The sequence below is a fragment of the Pangasianodon hypophthalmus genome, chromosome 8, assembly GCF_027358585.1.
Source record: "Pangasianodon hypophthalmus isolate fPanHyp1 chromosome 8, fPanHyp1.pri, whole genome shotgun sequence".
Classification (NCBI taxonomy): domain Eukaryota; kingdom Metazoa; phylum Chordata; class Actinopteri; order Siluriformes; family Pangasiidae; genus Pangasianodon; species Pangasianodon hypophthalmus.
The window spans coordinates 13,839,553-13,852,748 of record NC_069717.1 but is presented as its reverse complement, the minus strand read 5'-3'; the positions used below and the strand labels follow the sequence as shown (position 1 = coordinate 13,852,748).

At 39.1% G+C, this 13,196-nt stretch overlaps 1 protein-coding gene across 1 annotated transcript in view; it reads left to right on the top strand.

Moving 5' to 3' along the window:
- The first annotated feature begins 11,851 nt into the window (after positions 1-11,851).
- ptch1 (patched 1) overlaps positions 11,852-13,196 on the top strand; it is a 51,372-nt gene continuing 50,027 nt past the window's right edge. Inside the window, exon 1 of the mRNA XM_026913561.3 lies at positions 11,852-12,465. Within this exon, the coding sequence (XP_026769362.3) occupies positions 12,298-12,465 (168 nt within the window). The 5' untranslated portion in view covers positions 11,852-12,297. The remainder of the gene's footprint in view (positions 12,466-13,196) is intronic.

Here is a 13,196-nt window from a genome sequence, read left to right as displayed (position 1 = left end):
TGGTCGAGCATCAGCTGTGGATGGAGAGGAGGCAGGTCAAACCGGCAGGCAAAGTGTGATCATTCTCACCTGTACCTTATTAGCCTGAGTTTACTCATGTGTCTGTGCTTTCAAGGCCTTCTGTAACAAGCCAGAGAGAGAGAAAGAGAGATCTGAGCAGCACAGAGCCATGTGTATATATATTCAAGGGTTCAAGCAATAACGTAGGCAGCCTTCCTTAGCAGCGCCATCATACAGTAATCTGTATGTAATATATGTGTATATATGTAATATATGTGTATGTAATATATGTGTATATGTATGTAATATAGGTGTAATAGATGCATGTAATATAGCTGTATGTAAATATATGTGCACAGTAACATAAAATTGCTGAAAAGCGAAAGTAAAAGAGCAAAGGAAAATAAAGAGCTCCTTTTGAGTTATCGCAAACCTGCCTCCCATTTCCTCATTTCCCTCCGAATCAGAATCAGAATGAACAGATAATATGTTCCACATGGATACTTAATACAGATACGAATACGAGGTGCACTGTTCATTTTTAAACGCTTGCCAGAAAGGTTCACAGGGCATCTGGTTGAGATGAGAGAAGTGAATTGGTACTGGGATTCCACAAGAAAAGTTGTGCACTATGCATTTACAGCAACATTAGTAACTGCCTGGTAAAGTTGCTGTGGTTTAAATTAGGCTACTAGTTTTTCTTATATTTCGGGAAATAGAAAATATCATGGACCATACAAGCAGATCTCTAAACGAATTATGGTCTTGAGTGATGTAGCTGAGGTTGAGGAACTGTTAGAGCAAGAACACATAGACCATGCTGACAGTGCTGCCATTTCTCCATGTGTGTGTTTTTTCCTGATTTCCAGTGTTTCTGGGAACAGAGGGATAAGGTTTAATTAAAAAAAAACTCCAATTTGGCCAAACCCAATGCAGGTTTAAATATGAAAACAGATACAGATATTTGTAGCGCTAAACAGATACACACACATACAGACAGTGGCATTGCATTATACCCCTAGTTGTAGTTTTACCCATAGTTTAGACCAGACTAAATAAGCTAAATACAAAGAAATAAACTTCCATGTCATTTTGGTGAAATATAGTAATGGTTGCTTAAAGAAGAGGTGTAAAAGTATGTTATAAGCAGAAAGCAGACCTGAGTCACAGTGACATGTGACAGGTTTTCCCAGGCTGCCACACATTTTTGGCTGTCGAATTGAAAGTAAAGTCAATAATTACGATGTAGCCAGTGAATTCACTTATTTTGCCACCCAGCTGTGTTTAGATTTTAATTGCCAGTCTGAAATTGTGAGGAGGTTTGAGAAACGGAAAAATGCTGAGTTTCCCAAAAGCGTCGTTAAAGATTATTATTAAAGAGCAGAGCGAGCATCACGCTGAACCTTCTCCTTCCCAGTTAAGTTGATCTTAGCATTGCAATGCTTTTGGGAAACTCAGCCCAGAGTATAGAACCCCACAAATATGGCATTGAGCTGATGGTCAATACAGTACCAAGAAGAAGACATAATATAAATATACATCAGTGTTTTGGTAAATGAATATAATATAGGACAGCTCGAAGTTTATATTTATCCAGAACTCACGAAAAAAGCCACACTGACATTTTGCTTGAATGATATATGAGGCATTTTGGCAACTCATTTCACTTACTTTATTTTCTCTTCATTATTTAACAAGACTTCCAAAAGGCCCCTTGCAATTCATAATTATGGTGTATGAAGGAATGGATGAGTTGTACAGATTTGGAAAAGAACATGTGTTAATCATACATTTGTGTGATTGAACATTTCCAGTTTGAGAACTAAACCAAATAGCTCCTTTTTTCAGCAGATCCTTCCACTCTCCCCAGTGTCACAGAGCTTATACAAGAACAGCATGATCGCTGAGGAAATTGGAGAGTGTAAACATTGGCAGGGCAGTGCTCATAGCTGTCAAACACATCCACATGATTGAACACAACCTTGTGCTGCAGAGTAAACAGAAGAGGAGACAAGGGTGCAACGCCATGACGGACCCAGTGGAGCGCTAGGAGTAACAGGGCAAGAAGGAGGGTTTAACAGATTGTGTAACTCAAAGAAAGGCTTCCAATGCAGCTGTTTTAAATGGATGATGAACATTGGTTCAAGTTTTCTATAGAAAAAGAAACACTGGTAGTCTTGCTTTGTAAAGTGCTAGTCAATTATATGTATATTTTTTTGCAAACAGGTAAAAGAATGTGAATTTAAAGAGCTGGAATCCTTTTGGTTAAGCATGTGCTCAGTAGTCAAGGTTTTAGGCTAGTGACAGGAAGATTGTCAGTTCAAATCCCTAGCAGACAGGCATTGTTGGAACAATTATCCTTGCCTGTAAAAAGTTTGGATTGAATATAACATTTTCATATTCTTAAAGATTATCTGTAGCCTTATAAGTGAGTCTACCATGGGCTCAGGTTCGTTAAAACTGGACAGTTTGGATGAGACTGCGCTCACTGTAGCAGATTACTGTTCTTGGCTGACAGGAGTGGAATCCTATGTGATCCTCTACTGTTGTAGTGCATCTGCCTCAAGGATTGACCAGTTGTGCATACTGAGCTGCATTTCTGCTCACCATGGTTGCAAAGAGGTTATTTAAATTACCGTAGACTTCCTGAAAGCTTGAACCGGTCTGGCCATTTTCCTCTGACCTCTCATCAACAAGATATTTCCACCTGCAGAACTGCTGCTCATTGGATATCTTTTGCTTCTGTATGTGTATATATGTATATATATATATATATATATATATATATATATATATATATATATATATATATATATATATATATATATATATATATTTGTATACTATACTGTATATAGTAGATAAAAGTTCAGTGTAGTACACAAAGTTTCTAGGTGCATAGTGATGCCATTCAGGCTATAGGATGTGAATCATATAAAAAGTGCAGTGTCCTGCTTTAATAAATGTAAGGGTAGTAAAAACATAATCTTATTCCCAGAGAAATGATGATTCAAAAATTCCATCATCAACTGTAAATATTATTTATACAATAATTAGTTCCAGTCCACTAATTAGATAGATGAGCAGCATTACAAGTATGCTGTGCACCATTACAGTGGATTTGAAATGAAGCAATCAAGATGTGATTGAAGTGTCAACTTTCAGCTTTAATTCAAGGGGTTTAACAAAAATATTGCATTAACTGTTTAGGAATTACAGCTATTTTTTATATAGTACCTCCAATTTCACAGGCTCAAAATAATTGGTCAATTAACCAATAAGCAGTTTCTTGGCCAGGTGTAGCCTGTTACCTCATTATTTCATGACAAATTAAGGGGATAAAAGGTCTGGAGTTGATTCCAAGTGTTGAATTTGCATTTGGTAGCTGTTCATGGGAACTCTTAATATGTGGTCCAAAGAGATGTCAATGCAAGTGAAGGAGGCCATCATTAAGCTGAAAAAACACAATCAGACCTATCAACAATTTGGTACATTTCTTTGAAAAAAAAAAAAGGAATGCACTGGTGAGCTCAGCAACACCAAAAGGCCTGGAAGACCATAGAAGACAACTAAAGTGGATGATTGCAGAATTCTTTCCTTGGTGAAGAAAAAACCCTTCACAGGGCAAAAACACTCAGCATTCCAGACTTCAGTCATTAACTGCAAAAGATTTGCATCCAAGTATTAAAAATAATCCTTATATTTATAATTATGTTAGATTGTCCAATTACTTTTGAGCCTGTGAAAATGGAGGGACTAGATATAAAAATGGCTGTAATTCCTAAATGGTTAATGCAAACCCCTTGAGTTAAAGCTGAAAGTCTACACTTCAGTCACATCTTGACTGCTTCATTTCAGAAGATTGTGGTGGTGTACAGAGGCAAAATTATGAAAATTGTGTCACTGTCCAAATACTTATGGACTGACTATATTTAGTATAACTGCACAGAGACGATTCACTGTTTGCATCACTCCACTTATCTGTGTTCGCCACGTAAAATTCCAATTCTAGCAACAGTCCCACTGAAACCATGGACAAGGCAAATGATACATTTTTCATGAATATAACTTCAGACTTAAAATATGAAAGCTTATCAGATGAAGATGAAAAGGAAGAAGGGCAGCCAAGTTAACCAGAGGCACCTTTAAAAGGAATGTACAAATCATTATGAGCTAGCTAGCTAGCTGACAGACTATCAGCCACTTTAATCCACCCAAATGAACAAGGTCCTGGCAGGTGCTCCACAGGACCATGGTTACATAATATTTTGTTCCATTTCTTTATTTTCAGGACCACCAGGGCAGTTTCTTTCAGAGCTAGCATATCAAAGTCATCACAAGGGTTTGTAACACATCCTGTCAGTGCACCGTGCCAGACAAAAATAGACAATTCTGATAGTTTCCTGTTTTTTTTTTTTCTTTTTTCAGGAAAAGAATTACTTCAATGTGCTGATACTGTTCTCTATTCAAGATGAAAACTGCCTAAAGTGCTGCTGTTTTTCTATTGATGAGTTACTTTGAAACTCACTACAGAGCACACAGGGTGCAATACAGCATGATTCAATCTGTGAGGATCTGGTGATGGTAAGATGAACTCCATGTTAACTGACGCTGAATCGCAGACACCGAGTGCTGATCAATAACACATGCAATTCCCCATCTGACTATAGTGATGGTCAATGAAAAAAAAAAAGCTGTCTTAAGAGAGAGCTAGTTTATATCTGACTTTTCACTTCCAATAGCAGGCTACACAAACTATTTAGTATTTAAATGAATAATTGCATGAATGTGCAGTTGTACAGGTGTTCCTAATAAAGTGATTGGTAAGTGTATATAAATGTATAATAAGAGTTATGTGCATTGATTAGTATTTTTCACCATACTTTTACTCTGAACTGTTCTTGTCAACACTACTGAAACATGCCTTTATGACTACTGAAAGGTGCTAAGCATTTACCCAGTGGTCTTAGGTGCAACATACCCAATTTCACTACTAAAGTTGCCATTCGCACACATTCCAGCCAAACTGCTAGGATGTCTGCGTATGGATGTCAGCATTTGGACAATGTGTGGTCACTCAGAATTTCATGACCGCATCCATAAATGAGACGGCTCTGGCTTTCGTCAAAGGAGGTTCACATGGCATGTGAGTTGAGCCTGATGAACTGCACAGTCTACAAAGGAATAAGATGACCTTTTACATGACAACTTGACAACAGATACATGACAACAGTCCTAGTGCTTCCACATGTGAGATCAAGAGCTGTGTCTGGTTCGCCAATTGTATGACATTCTACACAACAGGCACTCATCCAGATAAGGGAGTACATACAGGCTTAGCAAGCTGAAACAAGTTTAACAATTGACAACAAGAAATTACGAAATTTTCAAATTAGTTACACTCTTAGTTCCGCATCCACGGTGCCAGTGGTGCTACACGCAGATGTGAAATATAGGCCATATGTGTTTTCTAACACACTCAAACATAGCAAGAATAGCAATAACACTACACTTACATTCACCCACAGTGTGTGTTTATGCACACTCATGTGACTGTGCAGATTTACCACTAAGACTTATCAGCATGAAACAAAGGATTAGAGCACAATATTTAGTGTCTTGAACTCCGGGCTAGATCAGAATGGGAAAAGGGACGAATGTGATGCAGCAGGGAGATTTTATAGAATACGTATGTACAGGGGCTGCTGGTTTTATTTTTGGCATCTGCATCATCTTTTTTGATGCAAATGTTTTAAAGAGGATTATTTTGGATTTTTGTGAAACCAATTGCAACAGCACTAATAAACGTAATGGACGTGAACAAAGTGGATTATTTACTCTAACATCCTTTTTTCCCTAAAATGCATTGGGGAGAAATTAAAAGTAGACTGACTACACACACATTGTCTAATCAAAGTACAAATTACAAGAAAGGAAAGACAACAGAACTGTAATTTCGGTGGTTTTTGGTTTGAACGAAAGGCTTACAAATGTTCTGTTTACCACATTTGGCATTTGGAGGAAAAACTGTATGAAGCCAGTCAGCCATTACAGAATTAAACACTGCCGTAAATAAATCTGCCCTATCTGTCTGTGTGTGTGTGTGTGTAATAATTTGCCCCAATATTTTTTCCATTTATCTTTAAAGCATCTACCAAACACCCTTATCCAGAGTGACTTATTATTATTATTATTATCAGTGATGTCTCACTAAACTATTGATAGATATCAGATTGTAGCCTTCCTATTTAATACCACCAACAGTCACCAGCCACTGCCCATGTGCTTTTTATTCAAAACACCTTAAACTGGAGTTGAGCACTTAAAGGCTGAACTCAGGGCCCAACAATGGTAGCTTGGTGGTGCTGGGACTTTTTTTTAAAACAATATTATCAATAGAACCTGAGTTAGTGAAAACAGGAAATTTTTATAATGGAAAAATTATAATGTCTCTATTAATGTTAACTTTTGTAAAGAGATACTGTATCAACACACACACACACACACACACACACACATACAGTTAGGTCTAGAAGTATTTGGACAATGACAGATTTTTTGTGCCTTTATACACCACCACAATGGACTTGAAATAAAACAATCAAGATGTGATCGAAGTGTATACTTTCAGCTTTATTTTAAGAGGTTCCACAAAAATAAGGCATTTACCCTTTAGGAATTACAGACATTTTAAGCAAAGTACTTCTATTTTCAGGGGCTCAAAGGTATTTGGACAATTGACTCACAAGAAGTTAATTGACCAGGTATGGTCCATTCCCTCGTTACTTCAAAACACCTGAAGCAGATAAAAGGTCAGGTATTGAGTTGACATTTGGCAGCTGTTCGACTGGAGCTACCAATATGAAGTCCAAGGAGATCTCAATGCAAGTGAAGGAGGCCATCATTAAGATGAAAAAACAAAAGAGACCTATCAGAGAGATTTAAAAAACTTTAAGAGTGACCAAATCAACAGTTTGGTACATTCTTAAAAAAAAGGAATGCACTGGCGAGCTCAGCAACACCAAAAGGCCTGGAAGACCACGGAAGACAACTAAAGTGGATGATCGCAGAATTCTTTCCTTGGTGAAGAAAAACTGCTTCACAACATCAACAGAAGTCAAGAATACTCTGGAGAAGGTAGGCGTATCATTGTCAAAATCTACAATCAAGAGACGCCTTCATGAATGTAAATACAGAGGGTTTACAACAAGGTGCAAACCACTGGTAGCATTCAATAACAGGAAAGCCAGATTAGACTTTGCCAGAAAACATCTAAAAAAAGCCTCCCATGTTCTGGAATAAGATTCTTTGGATTGATGAAACCAAGATTAACTTGTGCCAGAATGATGGGAAGGGAAATGTATGGTGAAAAAAAAGAGCAGCTCATGATCCAAAGTATACCACATCATGTGTCAAACATGGTGGAGGCAGTGTTATGGCATGGGCATGTATGGCTGCCATGTATGGAATTGGCTCACTGGTGTTTATTGATGATGTGACTGCTGACAGAAGTAGCAAGATGAATTCTGAGGTGTATAGGGCTATACTCTCTACTCACATTTAGCCAAATGCTACAAAACTGATAGGACGCCACTTCACAGTGCAGGTGGATAATGACCCTAAACATACTGCGAAAGCAACTGAAGAAATGGAATATTCTTCAATGGCCAAGCCAGTCGCCTGATCTCAACCCAGTAGAGCATTCTGTTCACTTACTGAAGACAAGACTGAAGGCAGAAAAACCCACAAACGAGCAGCAGTTGAAGGTGGCTGCAGTGAAGGCCTGGCAAAGCATCTCCAGGGAGGAAACTCAGTGGAAACTTGGTGATGTCCATGGGCTCTAGACTTCAGGCAGTCACTGACTGCAAAGGATTTTCATCCAAGTATTAAAATTTTGGTCATATTTACAATTATGTCACTTTGTCCAAATACCTTTGAGCCCCTGAAAATGGAAGTACTTTGTTTAAAATGGCTGTAATTCCTAAATGGAAAACGCCATATTTTTGTGGAACCTCTTAAAATAAAGCTGAAAGTCTACACTTTCATCACATCTTGTTTTATTTCAAATCCATTGTGGCGGTGTATAAAGGCAAAATCACAAAAACTCTGTCATTGTCCAAATACTTCCGGACCTGACTGTATATATACATATATGTGTGTGTGTATGATAAGGCATATATCATTCATAGAAAGTCTGCTTATACTTAAGTTATACTATTAACTACACATTGGGATTTCAGTTCAATTTGTCTACCTTAGTTAGTCAGAGGGTTTTGTCAACAACCTTAACCTATTTTTAAACGTAAATGGACACTTTTACACCAATAAATTTATCGAGGCAGTTTCATTACTTACTGCAATATTAATCTTTTTTATGCTGCCCATTTTCATTTTGACTTTCAGTGACTTTCATCTATAATTGGGCCGCCGCCATTTACCTAAAAGATCGGACTTAAAAATCTGACCCAAAAAGCCGACTCTGTCATGAACATCACATCACGTTGCTAACTGAGGTACAATATTGGCTATCACTATTGTCTTTGTTTGTCAGTTTCTGCATTAACTGTTTTTATAATAACTATATAACTTTACTTCCATGAGAAAACTAATGAGGTATTTTAACGATTAACTTTAGCTAGCTTCCAGTGCCCACCCTAATGCAGACAAAAAAAGAGTGATGAATACTTGATTTTTCACAAACACACACACACACACACACACACACAATGCTGTTTCTGTCTTTATGGCTAATAATTTTAGTGTTATAACAAGATATTATTGTTTGACACAGAAAAGATGGCAGACTGGACTTTAGTGTCCTTTTTCTTTTTTTGATGCCCAGATACTTTAAAACGTCTACTTGAGACTTTTTTCTCATGAGTTGTAATAAAACAATGTATTGATAAATGAGTGTTTACACCAGCTGCAGTTGTACAGTGCTCAGCAGCTCAGAAGAGTGAAGCTTTTTTTTCTCCTCAATACTTTTTTCCAAGTTACACAAGTGGTTTTGTCATCTGTTATTGACAATGCATTTAAACAATCTCTTTATTTAAAAAGATTCTGTGCTAGTTTATAGGATAATAGCATTTCTGAATTATTTTTTAACAGTCTCAATAATCATTTAATTAGCCACCTCGACCCTGACCAGGATAAAACAGTTACTGAAGATGAATGAAAGAATGAATGATCACTAAATTATTCATAACCCTTGGATAATTATTTAGTCACCTGGATAATTATTAGGTGTTCAGCTGGCTCTTATATTATGCACCGTTTAACTACAGGTCTATGTTTCAGACACTGTGCTGTAAAATGCTGAAGAAATGAAATGATGATTTGAATTTTGAAGGGATGCTGGATGAAGCATATCTACAGCAACAAGTTTGTTAGGGCTAACCCTGAGTATATGACTATTAAGGATATTAAGTGATAGACTACATCATACAACACTGGTATTAGCTACTAATGTTGACTTACATGATACCGTATTCTTATTTTGAAAGAGCAATTTACTTCAGCCAAAGCGAGGCTTCCCCCTACAATTTCATGGCTAGACTTGGCTTCGTATACCTATACTTATACTGAGGTGTTTTTGAGGTCAGCTGCATCTGGCCTTGACTGTCGGCAAGAGTAGCAGGTAGCAGTCTGAGGAAGAACTGAAAAAACACTGAAATTGGGCAGTAGTTGGCCAAAACCATGAGCTGTGTGGTCAGTCTCATGGAAAAATAAGCCTACCATATGAACTTAAAAAAGAACTCTGTTTTCATGAATAATCATTTTCTTGTACATAAACATCGAACATGAGTAACGATGTAACGATAAACATGAACACTGCCTACCATGTTAATTCTAATAAAATGAATAATTACAATAGCAACATTATTACATTATAATAATAATGTTTTCATCCATTTCAAACACAAGACTACAATCTGTTTTCATGCAAACATATGATTTAATTAGGGTTACCTGAAAAGAGACTGTTGTATGTACAACATGTAGTATACATTATCAAACATGGAATAAAATAGACAGGCTTTTATAATAGGTTAGAAAAATATAGTCATGTATAGAAATGTATGGTCTTAGAATAAAAAAGAAACAGGCAACATGACTGTAGGCAGAGTGTCAAGTCAATCAGGAAAAACTTCTGTCGTCATCAACTCAACTCGAAGCTCATGGCATCAGTGGAAAGCAAAGAGCGCCTGGTTGAGAAAACTCACCACTTTTCAGATTGAGATATCTTTGAGGCTGTCTGGAATAATCTGCAAAACCAGAGGCGAAGTCTACAAAAGAGCTACAGCATGTTCTACAAAGATGGCTAAAATAATCTACCAGCAGAAATCCTTTTAAAACTACATGACAACGCATCTAAGAGACCTGGTGCAGTTTGAAAACGCAATGAATGATCATATCAAATATTAATTTTGATGCCATTTTTACTGTTCACTGCTATTTATAGTATTTATTAGAAATACACTATATGGCCAAAAGTATGTGGACACCTGACCATCACATCCATATGTGGGCCTTCTCCAAACTGCTGCCACAAAGTTTGCAGCACACAATTTTCTAGAATGACTTTGTATGCTGTAGCATTAAGATATGCCTTCACTGGAACTAAAGGGCCCAAACCTCTTTCATCATGACAATGGCCCTGTATAAAAAAAACATGTTCCAATATCTAGTGGAAAGCAACTCTGGGTTGGGTTTGGAATGGGCACATGTGGGTTTACGACAGTCAGGTGTCCACATACTTTTGGCCATACAGAGTATGCCAACTTTACATTGAATTATTTACGGAGGCATCTTTGCGTCACGTATTTTTTAATATACAGACGGGTGAAAAATGAAAGGAAAATCAACACAGTGTCTTAGTAAAGTTTTAGGCCTCAATGTGCTGCCATGAACAGCTTCAGTGAGTCTCAGTATGGTTTCTACAGGTCTCTGGAACTGTACTGGAGGGATGAACACCATTCTTCATAAAGATATTCTCTCTGTTGGTGTTTTAATGATGGTGGTGGCCCAAAATTGATCCAAAACCTCCCACAGATGTTCAGCTGGGTTGAGATCTGGTGACTGTGAAGGCCATTACATATGGATTTACATTTGTTTTAACTTGCAGCGACCCAAAACTTAAAAGAAGAAAAGTGCAGCAAAGTAAAAGATGCAACCTGAGAGGAAACTTGATGCAAAAATGCAGATATATATGACAGTACAATAGCAATAAGTGTTTACAAGAGGAATTCTTTCTGAATTTTTTTTTTGTTGCAATATCCAGATATTTTTGCAAGTTGCTGAAACATTGTCTTTGCCATGTTTACTTTTATGTCGCTGGAATGCCCCTCACAGTGTCACATTACTATACATTACTCTACACTTCGGAGTAAACAGTTACCGTATTACACCGAAACCCGTGATAAGGGACTGTAATGTTTTCATACTGTACGAATCCTTCAAGCACTACTGCTCATGTAAAAAAGGAATCCGTTCCTCATAACTAGCACACACACACAGAGAGAGAGAGAGAGAGAGAGAGAGAGAGAGAGAGAGAGGTAAAGCCTATCGCTAGCCCGGGTTCCTCTATTGCAGAGGAAGGGGCGGGGCTTCTGTAGTGCTGCCCCTCAAACTTTCGGGACGCACACGCGCTACTCGGGCCGCCTGGGTGGTCTCTCTACTTTGGTGAGCTGTTGCTAAGCAGCTAATAATAGTCGTGTTTGCTGAGTAATTTTTTGCCCTTCTGGAACCAATCAGAGCCGAGAAACCCCGGCCACCTGACAGACCTGGAGGCGGGATTTCGGCATGAAGGTTTTTTTTTTGTTTTTTGTGACTTACCCCTCCTCCTCCTCCTCCGTCTCCGAATGGAGAGTGCTCTCTCTTTTCCCCTCCTCATCTTATTGAATCGCAGAGAGACCGCTGTGTCCCGCGGCCCTCAACACACACACACACACACACAAAACACACACACACATAGGAACTCACATAAGCACAAAACACAGAATGCATCGGCCACGGAGCCGTCGTGCCTCGCAGTACAGAAAGCGCTCTGGCTTCTAAGAATTTTTCCGCTTTTTTTGCTTTTTTTTAAGAGAGAAACTGTGAATGCGAGAATCATCGGAGACCTCCGGATTCGCGAAATGTTGCAATGGAAGGCGCCGACTCTGACTCGCCGTGCCAAACAGGAGTATGAAGCGCTTTGTGGCTCTGCGAGCACCGACACACAAACGCCGTTTGCTTCGGATATTCAGCGACGCTTGCGGGCCGATCGACTAGTGCCGAGAGCGAGGACTGGACAACATGGCCTCGGCTGGTAACGTCTCCTTCGATCAGGAAAACGGGGAGCCCGATCGGCCGAGGGTAACGCGGAGGACTAGACGGAACGGTCGCGCAGCCCCGCCGGACTTGGAGTACTTACAGCGGCCGAGCTACTGCGATGCAGCGTTCGCGCTCGAGCAGATATCAGAGGTGCTCTGCGTTTTTATTTAGTCGGTGCAGGACAGACGGTTACACACCCCATCATTATTGTTAAGTCGCCGCGTAACGGGACGTCGTTTTTTTTTTTTTTTTTTCTTGACTTTTTATGCTGCTGTTTTGTGTTTTGCGCTCTTTCAGGGTCACTGTGAGATAACTGTCACATTGCCGCTTATACATTAGCATTAGCTCCACCTATATCTCCGCTATTTCTCTGAGTACAGCTGCTCTTTTCTAGCATGCCTAGTGCAGAACCGATACGTTTTTCGCGATAGTATCTACACGGGGAGTAGTTTTCCTCCCGTACGGCTGAGACAAACTCCATGTGGCTGCCCTCTTCCGTTCACAAACACTGCCGTAAGTGCCCCAGTGATGGCCGCTTCTCAGCGTCGCGCGACTCTATGGCTACATCCCCAGCACGCGTTAGGAGAAACCAGCACGCCGCTGGAGTACGCACTGTTTACTACGCGAGTTTATGTCGTTTGTTATGGCTAAGCTCGAGCGGTGCTGCAGCAGCGGAACCCACGTGCACCTACAGACTCGAATCACTTGACACCGTTTGGTCAGTCTCACTAATGCTGCACCGCTGAACGAGTTTACTATGCTCTGACCAAAAAGTACTACTTCTGATAGACTACATGTGTGGCACGAATGCAGCATGTGTATTAGTAGCATTAGTGCAAAGCTGAAAAATGATGAGCTGTAGTGCTGAATCCTCAGGATCA